The 16,581-nt window shown below is 58.2% G+C and overlaps 1 protein-coding gene across 4 annotated transcripts in view; it reads left to right on the forward strand.

The window, feature by feature from the left end:
- KIF21B (kinesin family member 21B) overlaps positions 1-16,581 on the forward strand; it is a 31,646-nt gene that overhangs the window by 6,041 nt on the left and 9,024 nt on the right. For 2 of the 4 annotated variants that reach the window (XR_001470141.4, XM_004934814.5), the window contains exons 2-30: positions 1,945-2,167; positions 2,439-2,621; positions 2,767-2,916; positions 3,114-3,248; positions 3,580-3,747; positions 4,244-4,359; positions 4,825-5,020; positions 5,580-5,769; positions 5,877-5,940; positions 6,412-6,636; positions 6,918-6,999; positions 7,453-7,576; positions 7,809-8,000; positions 8,556-8,755; positions 8,954-9,061; positions 9,359-9,427; positions 9,579-9,808; positions 10,151-10,298; positions 10,372-10,566; positions 11,003-11,104; positions 11,219-11,384; positions 11,657-11,717; positions 12,026-12,083; positions 12,178-12,383; positions 12,838-12,912; positions 13,102-13,215; positions 13,877-13,915; positions 15,628-15,764; positions 16,028-16,208. Coding sequence is in view for 2 of the 4 variants with exons in the window: in XM_004934814.5 (XP_004934871.2) it covers positions 1,945-2,167; positions 2,439-2,621; positions 2,767-2,916; positions 3,114-3,248; positions 3,580-3,747; positions 4,244-4,359; positions 4,825-5,020; positions 5,580-5,769; positions 5,877-5,940; positions 6,412-6,636; positions 6,918-6,999; positions 7,453-7,576; positions 7,809-8,000; positions 8,556-8,755; positions 8,954-9,061; positions 9,359-9,427; positions 9,579-9,808; positions 10,151-10,298; positions 10,372-10,566; positions 11,003-11,104; positions 11,219-11,384; positions 11,657-11,717; positions 12,026-12,083; positions 12,178-12,383; positions 12,838-12,912; positions 13,102-13,215; positions 13,877-13,915; positions 15,628-15,764; positions 16,028-16,208 (4,137 nt within the window). In the remaining 2 variants the exon portion in view is untranslated. The remainder of the gene's footprint in view (positions 1-1,944; positions 2,168-2,438; positions 2,622-2,766; positions 2,917-3,113; positions 3,249-3,579; positions 3,748-4,243; positions 4,360-4,824; positions 5,021-5,579; positions 5,770-5,876; positions 5,941-6,411; positions 6,637-6,917; positions 7,000-7,452; positions 7,577-7,808; positions 8,001-8,555; positions 8,756-8,953; positions 9,062-9,358; positions 9,428-9,578; positions 9,809-10,150; positions 10,299-10,371; positions 10,567-11,002; positions 11,105-11,218; positions 11,385-11,656; positions 11,718-12,025; positions 12,084-12,177; positions 12,384-12,837; positions 12,913-13,101; positions 13,216-13,876; positions 13,916-15,627; positions 15,765-16,027; positions 16,209-16,581) is intronic. The other 2 variants (XR_001470142.4, XM_015298720.4) reach the window with 1 other exon arrangement.

Consider the following 16,581-nt stretch of genomic DNA (forward strand, 5'->3'; position numbering starts at 1 on the left):
TGTGCCCCCATGCTCCGTGCCCCTGAGGGTGCAGCCCCACTCTGCCGCTTCCTCCCAGATGCTCGGTCGCCCTGGCAGCCGAACCATGGAGACGAGCGCTTTCACAGCCTGCCAGCATGGCAGGAAAGGGGAGGAGAGAGATGCTGTGCCTCTGCTGGGCCTTTGTGTCCCCTGCTCGGCTGTGGGCCCTGCCTGGCACAGGGGCTGCCGCTGCTGCGGGGTTTGTGTCCCGATGCCAAAGCAGGCAGGGTCTGCTGGGCCGTCTGTTCCCCCCTCGGTCCTTTACCACCAGCCCAAGCGCAGGGAGGGCCAGCAAGATGTGTGAAGGGTGACTGAAGTGCCTTAACTTGGCCCAGAGAAGAGGAGGCTGATGTGATGTGAGCGTCCACCTGGTCCGGTCCTGCATTGCCCAGTGCCTGGCATGGCGATGCTTCTCCTGGGTTAGGAGGGGATAGAACCGTGGAATCATTTGGATTGGAAAGGACCTTTGAAGGCCATCTGGTCCCACTCCTTGCAATGAACAGGGACACTCACAGCTCGATCAGGTGCTCAGAGCCCCGTCCCCCTGACCTTGGGTTTGGGTGTCTCCAGAGGTGGGGCAGGGATGGGAATGGATGAGAAAAGTCCTATGGAAAGTCCACGTGCAGTCACACAGTGCTGCTGCCTCTCTCCCAAGCCCACATGCACGTATTCAACCACTTTCTGGGGAGGGAAGGGGAAAAAAAGCCTTTTGCTGAAAACTGCCCTCATTTTTCTTGAGAGGAAAAATTGTCCAGAAATGCAGTGGTTGCAGTTCGTTGTTCTGTCTGTTCTCTGGGAATGCTGTGCGTGTCTGGGGAGGGGCAGCGCTTCATGTGGGTCTAAAAGTAATTAAAACTGGAGTTCATTTTCCTGTGGGAGGGTGGGACCCTGGGAAGGCGACTGGAGCGATTCAGGCTGAGCACATCAGAGCTGCTTTCTGTTGTGGCTGCAGTGTTAAATATACCCTCTGACACGGATAGCTGTTCCCACACATCTGCTGTGCAGCTCCCCGGGGGGGCATGGCGTGGTGGTCCCCCCGGGTCTCACTGCCCTCAGCCTGGTGAGATGTGGGAGCCCCGACCTGCAGAGCCTCCGCTGCGGTCACTGCCAGCCGTGCGGCTTTGGAGGAATTAATAGCTGTGTTTATGAAGCATCCAGGGAGGGGAGATGTGCAGTCATTAAGCTCTAATGAGAGCTGTTTGCCAGGGCGTTTTGCTTTGCGTTCCCTTTCTCCGCAGCTCCCCGGGGCACTGAGCTGCTTCCCGCAGCCAATGCGTCCCCAGAACCCGGAGCTGTGCAGCCCCACCATGTGCTGCTGTCTGATGTGCAGCAGATCTGTGTCTGCGCAGCTCCATCAGCGCCTCCAGTGCTCCAAAGCCCTCCAGGGTGGGGTGCAGAGAGTTGGTCACAGTGCTGCTGGAGCCCAGCACGGCCTCTCCAGTCCTGGCTCCATCTGCAGAGCCCACAGCCTGGGACAGCCATTGGGCTGGGTGGTGCTTTGGTTCAGACGGTTGTCTCGTCGTGTTTTGCATTTCAGGCTGTTGGGAATGCAGTTTGATCTCGCTGTCTCCTGCACGGGTGCACCCATGCTGTGTCTGCCTGCTGCGCGTCTCTTCTGGGCTGGCAGTCTGGGCTGCTTCTATGCATCGATTGGTGCCTACGTGCAGCCCAGAGCTCTCTGCCCGGCTGGGGACACCGCAGCAAATGAGCTGCTGTAGGTGTGGGTTGGTGCAAGGGAAGCCTTAATGCAGTCTGTGGGTTGTCATCCCATCCTACTTTGTGTGCCGTTTGCTTCACGCCGTGAGCGGTGGCACTGCTGGGCCTCAGCCTGCAGCAGCCGCAGTCCCAACACAGAGCACATCCCCAGGGCCGGGCTGTGGGGTGATGTCTGCGGCCGCCCTCAGCGTGTTCCTCCTCCTGCAGGATCCGTCCCCAGCTGTCCAAAGAGAAAATCGAGGGGTGTCACATCTGCACCTCCGTGACTCCCGGCGAGCCCCAGGTGCTGCTGGGGAAGGACAAAGCCTTCACCTATGACTTTGTCTTTGACTTGGACACGTGGCAGGAGCAGATCTACACAACGTGCGTGGGCAAGCTCATTGAAGGCTGCTTCGAGGGCTACAATGCCACCGTGCTGGCGTACGGCCAGGTACCCGCTTTGCTCTGCCCTGGGCTTCGGGCTCTCCCAAGGCAGCATCACAGAAGATAGGAGCAGGCAGGGACTTAAAGCTGCGGGGTGTGGAGGGGACGGGGCAGTCTCAGGGGTGGGTGGGGGTTGGAGCAGGGAGAGAAGGGGTGGCGGGGCTGGGCCATGAACACGGGAGGCAGTGTGGTGGGGTGCAGGGGGGTCAGCAGAGGTGCTTGGGGTGGTACAGGCAGGTGTGGCTGCAGCACAGGACCCAGCCAGCTCCCCTTTGCAGACTGGTGCGGGTAAGACGTACACCATGGGCACCGGCTTTGACATGAGCATCTCTGAGGATGAGCAGGGCATCATCCCGCGGGCCATCGGCCACCTCTTCAGCGGCATCGAGGAGCGCAAGCGGGCGGCGCAGAGCCAGGGGGTGGCAGCACCTGAGTTCAAAGTCAGCGCCCAATTCCTGGAGGTGAGCGATGATGGGTCGGGGTGGCGACACGGCCTGCATTCTGTGCACAGCTCTCCTAGCAAGGATGGCAGGAGACCTGGCAAGGATGCCAGGCTCCAGCAGCCTGCTCTTCTCTGTTACTCACGTGCATTTTTGCCCCATTCAGCTCTACAACGAAGAGATCCTGGACCTGTTTGACAGCACCCGTGACCCAGACTCACGTCACCGCAAATCCAACATCAAAATCCACGAGGATGCCAGCGGGAGCATCTACACCACGGGGGTCACATCGCGGCTCATCAGCTCACAGGACGAGGTGGGTATGGCGTCAGTGAGTGCGGAAGAGGGATTGAAGGCAGGGATGTGCTCTGTGGGCAGCAAGACAAGGGTGAGCTCATTTGGGATGGGACAGGACAGCCCCAGCACGGTGAGGTCAGGACTGCCGAGAGGTGCTGTCCTAACTCTTTAAAAGGGTGCTTGAAGGTTTTCTTTCTCTGCTGTGTGCTGTTGCAGCTCATCCAGTGCCTGAAGCAGGGGGCTCTTTCCCGCACCACTGCCAGCACCCAGATGAACGTGCAGAGCTCCCGGTCCCATGCCATCTTCACCATTCATCTGTGCCAGATGAGAGTGTGTGCCCGCCCTGAGCTGGTGAGACTGAGGGGCCCCTCTTGCTTCCTAGCTGGGCTCTTCCTGGCTCTCTGTGGGTTCCCTGGGGAGGGGGGAGGGTCTGAAGTCTCCCAGAGAGGCAGGGTTTTGTTTCTCTGTAGTCATAGGGAATATTGGCATTTATTGAAAGCTAAGATATTTGCCAGAGCAGCCCTGTCCCAGGGATGGGGTGACCCGCAGCAAGTTGCTGTTGGGCTCCTCTCACCTGGCCATCGGGGGGCTGCAAGCTGAGGGTAAATGCACGGGCTTGTATGGCCGAAGGGGCTCCTGGGGGGTCTGCGGTAGTGACCCCTCTGTCTGTGCCTGGCTACAGGTGAACGGGGAGGTGACCGGCCTGCCGGATGGAGCCCAGCCCACCACTGAGTATGAGACCCTCACAGCCAAGTTTCACTTTGTGGACCTGGCTGGCTCGGAGAGGCTGAAGAGAACAGGTGCTACCGGCGAGAGAGCGAAGGAAGGCATCTCCATCAACTGTGGGCTGGTACGACCCTGGGCGTGCGAGGGGCAGCAGGAGGAGGGCAGGGACTGCCTGGGGACCCGGGGTACCTTTGGGTCCTGCTTGCAGCTGCTCCATGCTGCTGGAGATGCTGTGGGTTATGCTACCTGGACCTGTAGGGAAGATTATCTGTAATCCAAAACAGTAGTGGTGAGGGCATGGCTTTACTGCTGAGGGCAGGATGATGGAGTACAGCACACCTGTGCTGTACTCCAGAAAATTGAGGACTGCTAATTTGAGCTTAAAAACTACCCTGAAGTTCAGTGGTGTTCTTCACTGCTCTGGTGCTTGTGAGAGTGAGAGGCACAACACAGGGAAGGAGGGCAAATGTTGAAACTGGTCAGGAAAGCCCCATGCCTCCCCATCTTGCACTGCATACATGTGTCACAATATGCACTCCCAGCCTGAAATTCTGGCTGTGTGGCAGCTGTGTTCTCAGCAGGGGCTGAAGTTGGATGGGGGCTTTCCTTTGTGTTGGCAGCTGGCGCTGGGGAATGTCATCAGTGCCCTTGGAGACCAGAGCAAGAAAGCCGTGCATGTGCCCTACCGCGACTCCAAGCTCACCCGCCTGCTGCAGGATTCCCTCGGTGGCAACAGGTATGGGGACCCCAGCATAGGGCTGTGATGGGCAAATGGGCTGAGGGGCTATGGAGTGTGTAGGAGCTATTTCAGATGACTTGTGGGTTGCCTGCTGTGGGGTGGGTGCCTCCTGACAGGCAACGTGGCAGATGTGAACGCCTTGGTTGCTCGTGAGTCCCAGCTGCAATTAGGCAGCTTTGGTAGAATTAGCTGGTGTTAAATGCTCCGGACCATTGCAGATCTGCAGCGTAATGGGTGCTGTTGCCCAGCATGACGGCCAGAATTCCCTGCCTGCTGTGAGGGCACTTTTCTGTAGAGCCCATTTCTGATGGTGCTCTGTCACTGGGAGAGATCGAACCCAGTTTATGCCTCAGTTATAAACCACAGAAGGGCTGGGATGGGTGTCAAGGCACAGGGCTTGAGCTGAGTCCTATGTACTGAGTGGGGAAACCACCCCTTCACCGTGCCCTTCTCCTTCCCAAGCCAAACCATCATGATCGCCTGCGTGAGCCCATCTGACCGAGACTTCATGGAGACCCTGAACACTCTCAAGTATGCCAACCGGGCTCGCAACATCAAGAACAAGGTGGTGGTGAACCAGGACAAGACAAGTCAGCAGATCAGTGCCCTGAGGGCTGAGATCGCCCGTCTGCAGATGGAGCTGATGGAGTACAAAGCAGTGAGTCCCAAGCGAGTCCATGCAGGTGGAATGGAGCCGGGAGGAGGAGCCCTTCTTGTGTTTGGATTGGGGCTGTTTTAGCAAGCAGGACCTTCCTGCCCGTGATTCTCCCTCCCACAGATAATGTGGTCATCTCTGGCCCTGTTGTGAGGCCCTTTCCCCTACAGAGTGTGTCTCGTGGCCTGGGCAGCTGAGCTACACTCTGGATGAGTGTTTTGATCACAGTGGGATGGTGTGAGTGAAGCTAAGACACTGTGAGGATGGCACTTTGCCATTGCTGGTGATAGCTGCTGAACTGCTACCTGCCCAGTGCTCCTCTGGGGCAGAAGATTGGACTGGCGGATCAAGTTTAGGAGGCTCAGATAGGGGCTCAGGGATGCCAGGGCAGAGAGAAGCCTTGAAGCATCTCTGACCCTCTGCCTGTTGAGCTCAGGCTTTCCTGGTCTGTAGGTTTTTCATTCCCCTGCTTTGGAGACTGGGGTTGCCCTCAGGGAGGCAGTGGTGGGGCTCCATGTCCTGGCACACCCCATGCTCAGGAACTGCCTATGTGTCCCCACAGGGCAAGAGGGTCATTGGGGAGGACGGTTCGGAGGGCTACAGCGATCTGTTCCGTGAGAACGCCATGCTGCAGAAGGAGAACAGCGCCCTGCGCATGCGGGTGAAGGCCATGCAGGAGGCCATCGACTCCATCAACAACAGGGTCACCCAGCTGATGAGCCAGGAGGCCAACTTGATGCTGGCCAAGGCAGGTGAGGCTGGGCGCACACATGTTGGCCTGACCCGCTCAGCGTGGTAGGGATGGGTGCTGCAACACTCAGTGTCTTCCCTTGAGCCCCCTAAGCCTCTGCTTCTCCAGGTGATAGTAACGAGGCCATCGGTGCTCTCATCCAGAACTACATCCGAGAGATTGAGGAGCTGAGGTGAGCCAGGCATGAGGTCTGTTGGGTTGTTTGGTCTGGTGGGTGCAAATGCGGGGTGCAAGCCCAGACGCTGCTCCTGGCTCTGTGACTCCACCATTTTGTTTATAAACCCCCAAGAGGCAGCAGCTAAGACCACTGGGTAGTCCCAGTCTCAGTGCTGGGCAGTGCTTTGACCATTATCACTCTTTGCATGGCTACTGATGGATGGGGAGATCCTGGTGGGAGTCCCTGCTGCACCCCAGGGGCTGCTGACCCACAAGTCTGGGTCCATCTCTGACTCATACAACCCCAGGATACTGCCTCCCTGCAGCATCCTTGGCCCTCCAGTCCGAGGTGTCTGGCCATAGCTTTGTGCTGACTGTCCCTGCCTCACACCACCCTAAACTCAGGCCAGATCCACTCTGCAAGGGTCAGTGGCATGTCTCCTCCATGTTGATGTCTGTCAACATCCATCTTGTCTCTGCTTCCCAGGACAAAGCTCCTGGAGAGTGAATCCATGAATGAGTCCCTCCGTCGCAGCCTCTCGCGCCTCTCTGCCCGCCCCTCCTTCTCCGTGGGCTCATCCCCAGCTCCTGGCCTGGCTGGGCTGGGCAGTCCTGCTGCCCCCGTGGAAACCGAGGCCTCTGATGTCCTGCGACGCGCCAAGCAGGACCTGGAGAGGCTGAAAAAGAAAGAGAGGAGGCAGCGGAGGAAAAGGTGAAGGCTGTGTGATGCTGGGAAGGGGGGTGCCCCACATCAGCCCCCTCTGTCCTCATGGGGATGGATATCTCACTTTTTCCCCTATCCCTGCTAAAACCAGAGCACCCAGACAAAGCCTGGGCACGTGTGCTCCTTTCCTGGCACTGCCTTGGTTGGCTTTTCACCCGCCAAGTATCTGGAGGCTGCTTTCCCCATAGAATACCAGAGCAGGAGGTTGGCGGGTCCCTGCAGGGCTCGTTCTCATTAAGACTCACCTGCACCCCACTGCTCTCCCCCAGCCCAGAGAAGGAAGCGTTTAAGAAGCGGCCAAAGCTGCAGCAGGACAACGGGGAGGAGACGGACGAGAATGAAGCAGAAGAGGTGAGAGGGGCTTCGTGCCCTTATGGAAGGAGTGCTCAGTTATGGAGGGCTGTCATCATCCTGAGAGGGAGGGTGATCGAGTTCTGGCCTGGCCCTGCAAGGAGGGGTTGTGGGCATGCAGACACAGTCAGGAGTCAGCCCTGCTGTGCAGTGAGGAGCCCACATCTCCTTGGGGCCTGGTTTCACCAGAGGTAGGTGAAGGAGGGCCAGGGGGACGCAGTGCTGTTCAGTTGGTAGGGAATGCATGTAGCACAGAGCTGCCCTTTGCTGTGGTGTGCACTGTGGGTCCAGAAATGGTGCTTCAGCCCATGGGCATCCCATGTAGGAGACTGAGTCACACTGCACGGGCTGCAGCTGGTTGCTGTGGGGTGAGCTCAGGTTTGGAGCAGGGGAGAGAACACAGAGAGAAGGGCAAAGCCATGCTGCAAGTTGAAATACGGCACTTTATCTTAGGAGGAGGAGGAGGAGGAACAGGATGAGAGTGGCTGTGAGGAAGAGGATGGACGTGAGGATGAAGACGAAGACTCAGGCAGTGAAGAAAGCCTGGCGGACTCAGACTCAGATGCAGAGGAGAAGGGTAAAGTGCAGAGCCCAGAGCATGGGGGTGCATTTGCTGGACTGGGCTCCAGTCCTGGGAAGGGAGAGTTCGGAGACATTGGGTTGTGTCCTCTCTGGGGGCTTGGCAGAGCAGGGAGCCTCCAAGTTCCCATCAGCCCCCCCGGCTCCCTCCTTGCACTGTGGCTCTGTGGGGCTGTGGGAGCAATGCTGTCCCCATCCCTCCTGGCCTGACTGTCCTCTCCGGCCTCCAGCCGTGAATTTCCAGGCTGACCTTGCAGATTTGACCTGCGAGATAGAGATCAAGCAGAAGCTGATCGATGAGCTGGAGAACAGCCAACGGCGCCTGCAAACACTGAAGCACCAGTATGAGGAGAAGCTGATCCTGCTGCAGAACAAGATCCGGGACACGCAGCTGGAGCGGGATCGGGTCCTGCAGAACCTCAGTGAGAGCCACCTCACCCACAGGGTCCCATCCTGGCAGCATTGGGTCTCTGTTCTCCTCCTGCCCACCTGGCTGAGGGCTGACACATCCATCCCCTGCATGCAGTGGCTTTGCCATCCACCCTGCTCTGCTTGAGCAGCTGGGATCCCAGGGCTGTGTTCTTATCACTGCGGGAGCAGGAGCTGGAGAGCTCTTGGCCTTGCTGGTGCTGGGGAAGATGGTGAGGCGAAGCCTTTATTGAACACTACTTTGTGGGGTGTGGGGATTCCTGGGTGAGTTGTGCTGGGGGTATATGTAAGACCCCAAAGACCCACGGTGTAGCTGATCTCTGGGCCCAGCATCAGCCAAGCAGGCTGCACTTGGCTGTAGGTCCAGGTAGACATCTCCCTTCAGCCCAGCAATTGGTGTAACCCACTGCCCCTGTTCTGTGCTAAGTCCTGATTTTTCATCCCATTGGGTGTCCCAGACAGACCCCAGCCTGTGCAGCATGACAGAGGGCTCTGGCAGAACAGGAAGGGCGCAGTGACCCTTACAAGCCCTCTCTGTACTCCTGCAGGCACCATGGAGTGCTACACGGAGGAGAAAGCCAACAAGATCAAAGCAGACTATGAGAAACGGCTGAAGGAGATGAACAGGGACCTGCAGAAGCTGCAGGCTGCCCAGAAGGAGCACGCCCGCCTGCTCAAGAACCAGTCCCGCTACGAGCGGGAGCTGAGGAAGCTGCAGGCAGAGGTGGCTGAGATGAAGAAAGCAAAGGTACTCGGGGTGGGAAGGGCATTCTGTGGGAGCACTGAGGCTGAGACTGGCTTGGCCAAGACTGGCTTCCTGCTCCGCTCAAGGAAGAAGCTGTTTTCTGCTCCTGCTGGTGGATGCAGGATGCTTGCCTGGCGGATGGCTGTCCTGGCTGCTGGGAACACCAGATGCCCGTACAGACATCACACCTTCCCTCTGCAGGTCGCGCTGATGAAGCAGATGCGGGAGGAGCAGCAGCGGAGACGACTGGCAGAGACAAAGAGGAACAGGGAGATAGCACAGCTCAAGAAGGAGCAGCGCCGGCAGGAGGTGAGAAGGCAGCCTGTCTGTGTGCTGCGGGGTCATGTGGTGCCAGGGACGACCCTGAATCTCACAGTGTGGTTGCTGGAGATCTGTGAGCTCCCCACCGTGTTCAGGGGAATAGTGCCACCAAAACCAGCCGTGAGGCTGAAAGCTTCTGTGCTGTTAAAATCACAAGTGATGCTCGTGCCAAGGCAACTGCTCTAGGCTTTGGTGGTGGAAGTGCTGGGGCTGCTGCCATCGCTAGGGTGTCTGGGCAGCTTTTCTTTCCCCAGCAGGACCCCATAGTCTGTCTCTCCTATGCAGTTTCAGATCCGGGCTCTGGAGTCTCAGAAGCGGCAGCAGGAAATTGTGCTGCGGAGGAAAACTCAGGAGGTGAGGGGGGACCCCCTTTGTGCAGCCCTCAGCCCCGAGGGAGATCCCAAACAGCGGCTCAGTGACACCAGATCTGGGAGCTGAGGTCGGTGCTGGGTTTGTCTGGGGACGGCTGTCTGATGGCAGCACCCTCAGACTGTCTTCTGGGCAGGTCTCAGCGCTGCGCCGTCTCGCCAAGCCCATGTCAGACCGAGTTGCAGGCAGGACGAGCCAGAAGCCAGCCATGCTGGACTCCGGTGCAGAGGTCTCAGCCAGCACCACCTCCTCTGAGCCAGAGTCCGGCGCTCGCTCCGTCTCCAGCATCGTGCGCCAATGGAACAGAAAGATCAATAACTTCCTGGGAGACCCCTCAACTTCTGTCAATGGGGCGCGGCCAGTCAGGTCAGGGCAGTGGTGGCACTGCAGGGCTGGGTGAATGAGCAGTGGGGTGTCCCAGGGCTTGTGGGTCTGCCTTTTGGCTGATGGCAGAGGCTGGAGGCCAACTCTTCATTGTGTGTTTGGCTGGAGGTAAAATGCCAACCCAGGGACGGGCTGTGCTTGGAGTGTGCTCTCTAAGGAGCAAGCTGTTAGAGCAGGGAGGGGTGACGGCAGAGGTGGGTAATCCAAAAGCAAGACAGACTCCTGTGATGCAACCAGCACTTGGGCATCCTTCTGGGGACAGCACAGCTTCCCAGACGCGGTGCAGCTGGGTGCCCATGTGCCTCTGCTCCCCTTGGGCTGTAGGAAGAAGTTCCCCAAGAAGGGATCAAGTCAGACCTTCAGTAAAGCTGCCCGCCTCAAGTGGCAGTCGCTGGAACGGCGCATCTTTGACATCGTGATGCAGCGGATGACCATCATCAACCTGGAGGCTGACATGGAGAGGCTCATCAAGGTGAGGGTGGTGGGCGCGGGGATGGGGGTGGCCATGCCGGTACAGTGCCAATCCTTCTCCCTTTTCCCCCTAGAAACGAGAGGAGCTGGCACTGCTGCAGGAGGCCCTGCTGGGCAAGAGGGCGAAACTGCAGGCAGAGAGCCCAAAGGAGCAGAAGGGGCTGCAGGAGCTGAACGAGGAGATTGAGGTGCTGGGGGCCAACATCGACTACATCAACGACAGCATCTCTGACTGCCAGGCTACCATCATGCAGATTGAGGAGACCAAGGTGGGCAGGGAGAGAGGCTGGGAGGGAGATGGGAACTCAGGCATTACAGTGCTTCCTGAGTGTGGGAAAGCCACATGCTCCCCACTTCACTGGTCTCCATGCAAGCTTTTGTGGGGCCTGTACTGGAAACTCACTGGGAAAAAGGCTGTGGGCCCCTCAGCACAAAGCCCGTAGGTTTTGGTGCCCAGTTCTGACACCAGACACTGTGCAGATGCATGGCTCCTTACCCCCAGTATCATCAGGAGGCTTTGTGCTCTCTGCAGCTGGGCTGTGCCTCTGGGACAGTGGCTGTACCACCAGCCAGGACCAGCAGTGACATTGGGACAGCAGTGTAGCATCCTCAGCCCTGAGCGTCTGTGCAGGCTGTGGTGCCCACTCCGCCAGGCCCTGCCCCGTTGCTGTGCCCCTGGCCTCATCCAGTTCCTTCCCCTTCCAGGAGGAGCTGGACTCCACGGACACCTCGGTGGTGATCAGCTCCTGCTCCCTGGCTGAAGCCCGGCTGCTGCTGGACAACTTCCTGAAGGCATCCATCGACAAGGTGCTGCTTCTGTCTGCAGCACTGTCTGCACGTGGGGGCTTCTCCCACCTGTGGGACGTGCAGAGGGGATCCCATAGTGCCTGTCTGAGGATGGCGTGACCTTCCATCCACCAGGGCCTGCAGGTGGCACAGAAGGAGGCCCAGATCCGCCTCCTGGAGGGACGCCTGAAGCAGACGGATGTGACTGGCTCCTCACAGAACCACCTCATCCTGGATGCCCTGCGGGAGAAGGCTGAGTCACACCCTGAGCTCCAGGCGCTGATCCACAACGTCCAGCAAGGTGAGCCAGGACCCAAACCACCCTCCCTTACACTGGGTATGGCCTCCACCTCTTCCCCATGGGATAGAGCTCGACTTTCTGTGCTGGATGCTCGGGAAGCACCAGGAGGTACCACCACTGGCATCAGTGTGCCCTTGGTCTGCATGGAGGGTGCAGAAGAAGACCCACTGCCCCGCAGCTGCCCAGGCTGTGCCCTCAGCTCCAGTGCCGTGTGCTTTGGTTGGTTCTTGGTTCCCTTCATGCTGCTGATGTGCCTTCTCCCTTGTGCACAGAGAACGGCTACACCAGCACAGATGAGGAGGTCTCTGAATTCAGCCTGGCCTCGGATGGAAGGTGAGCAGCCAGCCCTTCACTGCCTGCAGGCTGTGCATGAGTGTGTGGTGGCTGGAGATGGGTGAAGTGCCACCTATGGGAGCTGGCAGGTGGATATTGAAGAAAAGAACACCGTCTGTGCTTTCCTGTGATGCCTAGCCCTTTGGGGAGGGGAGCACAGACATCTCTTAGACACTAAAAGACTTGATCATCCTTTGGAGAAGGGGTGCTGGGGAGCAGGGAGTGACCTAGGGAGTCTGAGGGACTGGTAGCAGTCTGTGAAAGGAGTACAGTGCTGAAGATCCAGCTCTGCCACTTTCTCCTTGCAGCATCTCCCAGTCTTTCAGCATGAAGGGCTCAGCAAGCCAGGATGATTTCAAGTTCAAGGTGAGTTGGCCATCGTGTGGTCCTGTTACAGGGTGCTGGAGAAGGGGTGGAGGGACACGTTGGGTCCATGCCTGAGCCCTGTGTCCTGCTCTAGGGAGAGCCCAAGCTCTCAGGGCAGATGAAGGCAGTGTCAGCTGAATGTCTTGGACCCACGCTGGACATCTCCACCAAGAACATCACCAAGTCCTTGGCATCCCTCATGGAGATCAAAGAGGATGGGATCAGCTTCTCGATCCGGGACCCCTATTACAAGGAGAAGGTGTCGCGCACCGTCAGCCTGCCCACGCGAGGAAGCACCTTGTGAGCAGAGGGCGATGGTTCATTGGGGGTTCACTGAGGTTGGCTGGGAGGCATGGGCTGCTGGGTGGGAAACTGTGCCTGGATGCTGGGGGGGTCAAAGCAATGAGGATGAGCCAAATTCTGCCATCCATCCAGGTCAGTCTGCAGCTTTTGGAGAATGTTGAGGCTTATGTTGGCACCCTGTGTGGGTGAAGTGTGGTCCAAGAGGAGGGAAAGAAGGGGCAGTGTGAGGGGCCCTATCTCACCGCCCTTGCTTATCAGCCTTCATGGAGGCTCCTTGGGATGCCAAAGGTTTCTGTGCTCAGAAGGTGGCTCAAGGCATCCTCTGATCTCATGACTGAAACTAGGCAACCCACCTTCTCCATTTTGGGAGGGGGGGTGGGGGAACGGGACAGCACTGAGGTCTCTGGATGGAGGAGGGCAGACACCTACTATGCTCTTTTGCTTTTTTAAGTCCCAGACAATCTCGTGTCTCAGACACGTCGCCTCTCACAAGGAGGAAATCCTATGACCGTGGGCAACCTGCTAGGTGAGCCTGGGAGCCGGGGGCTTGGGCAGGGGGAGGCTGGGAGGCCTGGGCAGGCTGGTGGAGATGCCTGCTGATCAGCTCTTGCTGCTTCAGCTGCGCCCTGGGGCGTCAGCCTGAGCAAGAGGAGTTTGGCAGCTGCCAGGTGAGCAGTTCCCAACCCATGTGTTCCTCTGATCTTTCCTGGCTCAGGCCTCCAGATGTTGGCTTCACTCCTCCCTCATCCCCACCCACGCGCCCACGCAACGACCGCAATGTCTTCTCTCGTCTCACGAGCAACCAGAGCCAGGGGTCTGCCTTGGACAAGTAAGTCAAGGTGGGGTGGGAGGGTCTGAGTGAGGGGCACCTGTGCAGTAACAGCAAAACCTTATCAAGTCCCACAGTGGGGTATTTGAGTGCAGCACCCGGGTTGTCTCGAGCCAACCTCCTGGCACTGTTTTTCCTTAGCGCTCCTCTGCAAGAGCAGCTAAATGCCGTGCAGGGGCCCCGCTGGACTGCTGCCCTGTCCTGTCTGGTGTGTGTCCCTCTGAGCTGCCTGCTTGCAGGAGCTCACAGTCCCGGGCTTTGGCTAAGCTGTGCAGTGCCAGGCTGGGACCACTGGAAGATGCTGTGAAGCAGGATGGAGTGAGGCAGGGTGGGGGTTTGCAGGAAGCTGATGGAGTGGCACTGACCCACACGCACAGCTCCGGCCGCCCCCGGGGCAGGTTGGGCAGCTGTCCTCACCCCGGAGCACTGCTTGCAGTGCGGATGTGTCCTGACGGAGATCTGCTGTCTGACCCTCACGTACCCTCCTGCTCCTCTGCCCTTTCCTCTGGTTTTCTGTGTGTGCTTCTCTTTTCCCTCTCTCCTCTTTCTCCATGTCCTCCCCTGGCTTGGATGCAATAACAATCCTCCACCTCTGACTCCTCTGCTGCCTCTTCTAGTCTGGGTTTTCTCTCCCATAATCCTGCTAATTTTCTGCCCCTAGGTCTGATGACAGCGATTCCTCTGTCTCGGAGGTGCTGAGGTATAGACAACTTTCTATTTATTATCCCTTCCTCTTCTTTTCTCTGTCTCAGAGTTTGCTCTCCCTTGTCCCTGCATGCTCCACCTGTGCCTTGCTGCTTTGCCCATCTCCCAGCTTGTGTGTGCTGTACCGTCCCGGCACACCACCGACAGTGCCTGGCAATGTCCCCCCGGTTGTGAGTTTGAACCATTCCTGCTCTGCTCAGCCTTTGGAAGCGTGGCACGGGGCTTGCCTGTGGACATGGGCTGGTTTGCAGAGGCAGCATGCTCTGTGCCACCTCTGATGGGCTCTTGTCAGCATGTCCTGTCCCATCCCTGGCTCTCCAGCAGGACTGTGATGCTGGGGTGAGCAACACTGGGCACTGTCAGTGTGTTCTTCTTGCAAGCATCTTCCAGGGAAATACGTGCAGGTGTTCCCCACGCTTGGCTGTATCTCTGCAGTGCTGGGTTCTGGGTGGGCAGAGCTCTTTGCCCCCAGAAGCCAAATCACTGCTGTGCAGTGCTCAGCCTCGTGGTAAACATGCTCTTGGGTTTGTCCCAGTGCAGCAGAGAGGCTCCCCAGTGTGAGGACGGCCTTCTCCCTGCCTTTAGGAGCACCTCTGGTGCTGCTGGGTGCTCTGCCCTGAGCAACCCCTGGAGATACGGCACCAGACCTGTGTGTGCTTTGTCACCTCGAGCTGTTTGCTCTGATCACATCTCGCCCTGGGGAGCCGGGACTTCCATTTGGTCTCAGTGTCACCTCGAGACCAGTAAGAACGCTAGGGGTCAGAGGAGAGCTGCTTAATTGGTGAGCACAGCTGCTGGTTGAGGAGGAGATCGCACGTGTGTGACATCCAAACCCGAATTAATGAACTTACATTCATCCTCCTGACTAATGCAAACCTTATGTGGGCCTGGGCCTGCCCTTCTCCAGACTCCTGCCTCGCTTTCCCTACTTATAAGAAAAGATTTAGCGTAGCTCAGAGCCCCAGGCGGTGCTTGGGATGCCAGCAGGGAGGAGCTGCTGATGGCCACATACATCAGGACGGCAGCAGTGGGGCTGTTGGACCTCAGTGCTCTGAGCACTCTGCTGTGGAGGTGATTGGCAGATGCTGTGCCCAGAGGGATGAGCTGTGTGTGCCTGCAGGCGTCCCTTGGAAGAAGGTTTGGCAAGGATAGATCCTCTCCTGCCCTGAGCCAGCACTGGGCACAGGGATGCTGGGTACAAATGCCAGTGCTGCCCTCTGTCATCCTTATGGTCTTAAAAGGAGTACAACGTTTCCAAACGTTACCAGCCACAGGCTGGCTGGCAGGCTCGAAGGAACTGCCGTCATGTAGGTATAGTGAAGCATTCCTAGCAGAGCTTCAGGATGGAGAAAGTGCAGTTTGTCCTAAACTGAGCTGAGGCCCAACGAGCTGAGTCTCCCAGTTCAGCTCAGTGCTGCCCAGGCTGGAGTGGCTCAGCAGCAGAGCAGAGGCCACGACCACCACGTCTCAGTCTGTGTCCCTGGGCAGAGGCGTTAGGCGGGGGCTGCTCATGGGGACATTCCCAGGTTTTCCATGAAGATGTTTGCTCAGAATTGCCTGAGTTCAGACAGAGGGGCCCACTGCCCTGCCAGGCAGTGGAAGATGCTTGGGGTGAGGCACCTCATGCTTTCCCATGCCTGTAGGACCTTGCAGTGCTGTGCCTTTCCACACACCTACCCCACCATCCTTGTTTCTTTCCCATGCAAGGGGCATCATTAATCCAGTGGGCGGCACCAAGAATGCCCGGACAGCCCCCCTGCAATGTGTCTCCGTGGCAGAAGGACACACCAAACCTGTGCTCTGCCTGGATGCCACCGATGAGCTGCTTTTCACTGGCTCCAAAGGTATGTGGTGGGGGCTGCTGGCTTTTTTTATGCACGATGAGAGCAGGTTGGCATGGGGAATTGGCGGGGATGGCGGGGATGGCTCCTCCTGGGCTGCTCTCCCGTCCCTGCCCTCTGACAGCCCGGTGCTGGAGCAGGTTGGCTCCGTTCCCCTGGAAAGGAGCAGTGGGTGGTGGGAGGCAGTGCTTGGGCAGGGGTCAGTGCCTCCATGCCGTGGAGGAACTCTCGGCCCAATGCTCTCAGGCATGTTCTCCTTCCTACAGACCGGAGCTGTAAGATGTGGAACTTGGTGACGGGTCAGGAAATCGCTTCCCTCAAAGGTCACCCAAATAATGTCGTTTCCATCAAGTACTGCAGCCACACGGGGCTGGTGTTCACCGTGTCCACGTCGTACATCAAAGTGTGGGACATCCGGGACTCAGCCCGCTGCATCCGCACCCTCACGTACGCAGGGGGAAGGGTGGCTGTGGGGGACGGTGGGCACTTCTGGCTTTGCAGAAGGTGGTGTCAGAAACTCCTGGGGTCCCACAGGCTGGAAACAGCCCAGCTGCTTTAGTAGCAGTACCTACAGCTGTAGGAAACAGGGAGGCTTAGTGAGACCTTGGAGGGGAATCTGTGGGGACCCTCTGCAGCAAAGGTTCAAAGGAAGGGGCCTCGAAGAGGTTTTCAGCCCTTCCTGGGGGTGGCCAAAAGCGCCAGCAGCTCTGCAGAGGAGGCCCCAACCCCAACAGCATAGTGGCTGAGTACATCACAGACTTTGCAGTGGAAAACATGGGTCTTTAAGGAGGAGTCTGAGGATTGGAAAGAATCGTGGACT

The sequence above is a fragment of the Gallus gallus genome, chromosome 26 (genome assembly GCF_016699485.2).
Source record: "Gallus gallus isolate bGalGal1 chromosome 26, bGalGal1.mat.broiler.GRCg7b, whole genome shotgun sequence".
NCBI classification, from domain to species: Eukaryota; Metazoa; Chordata; class Aves; order Galliformes; family Phasianidae; genus Gallus; species Gallus gallus.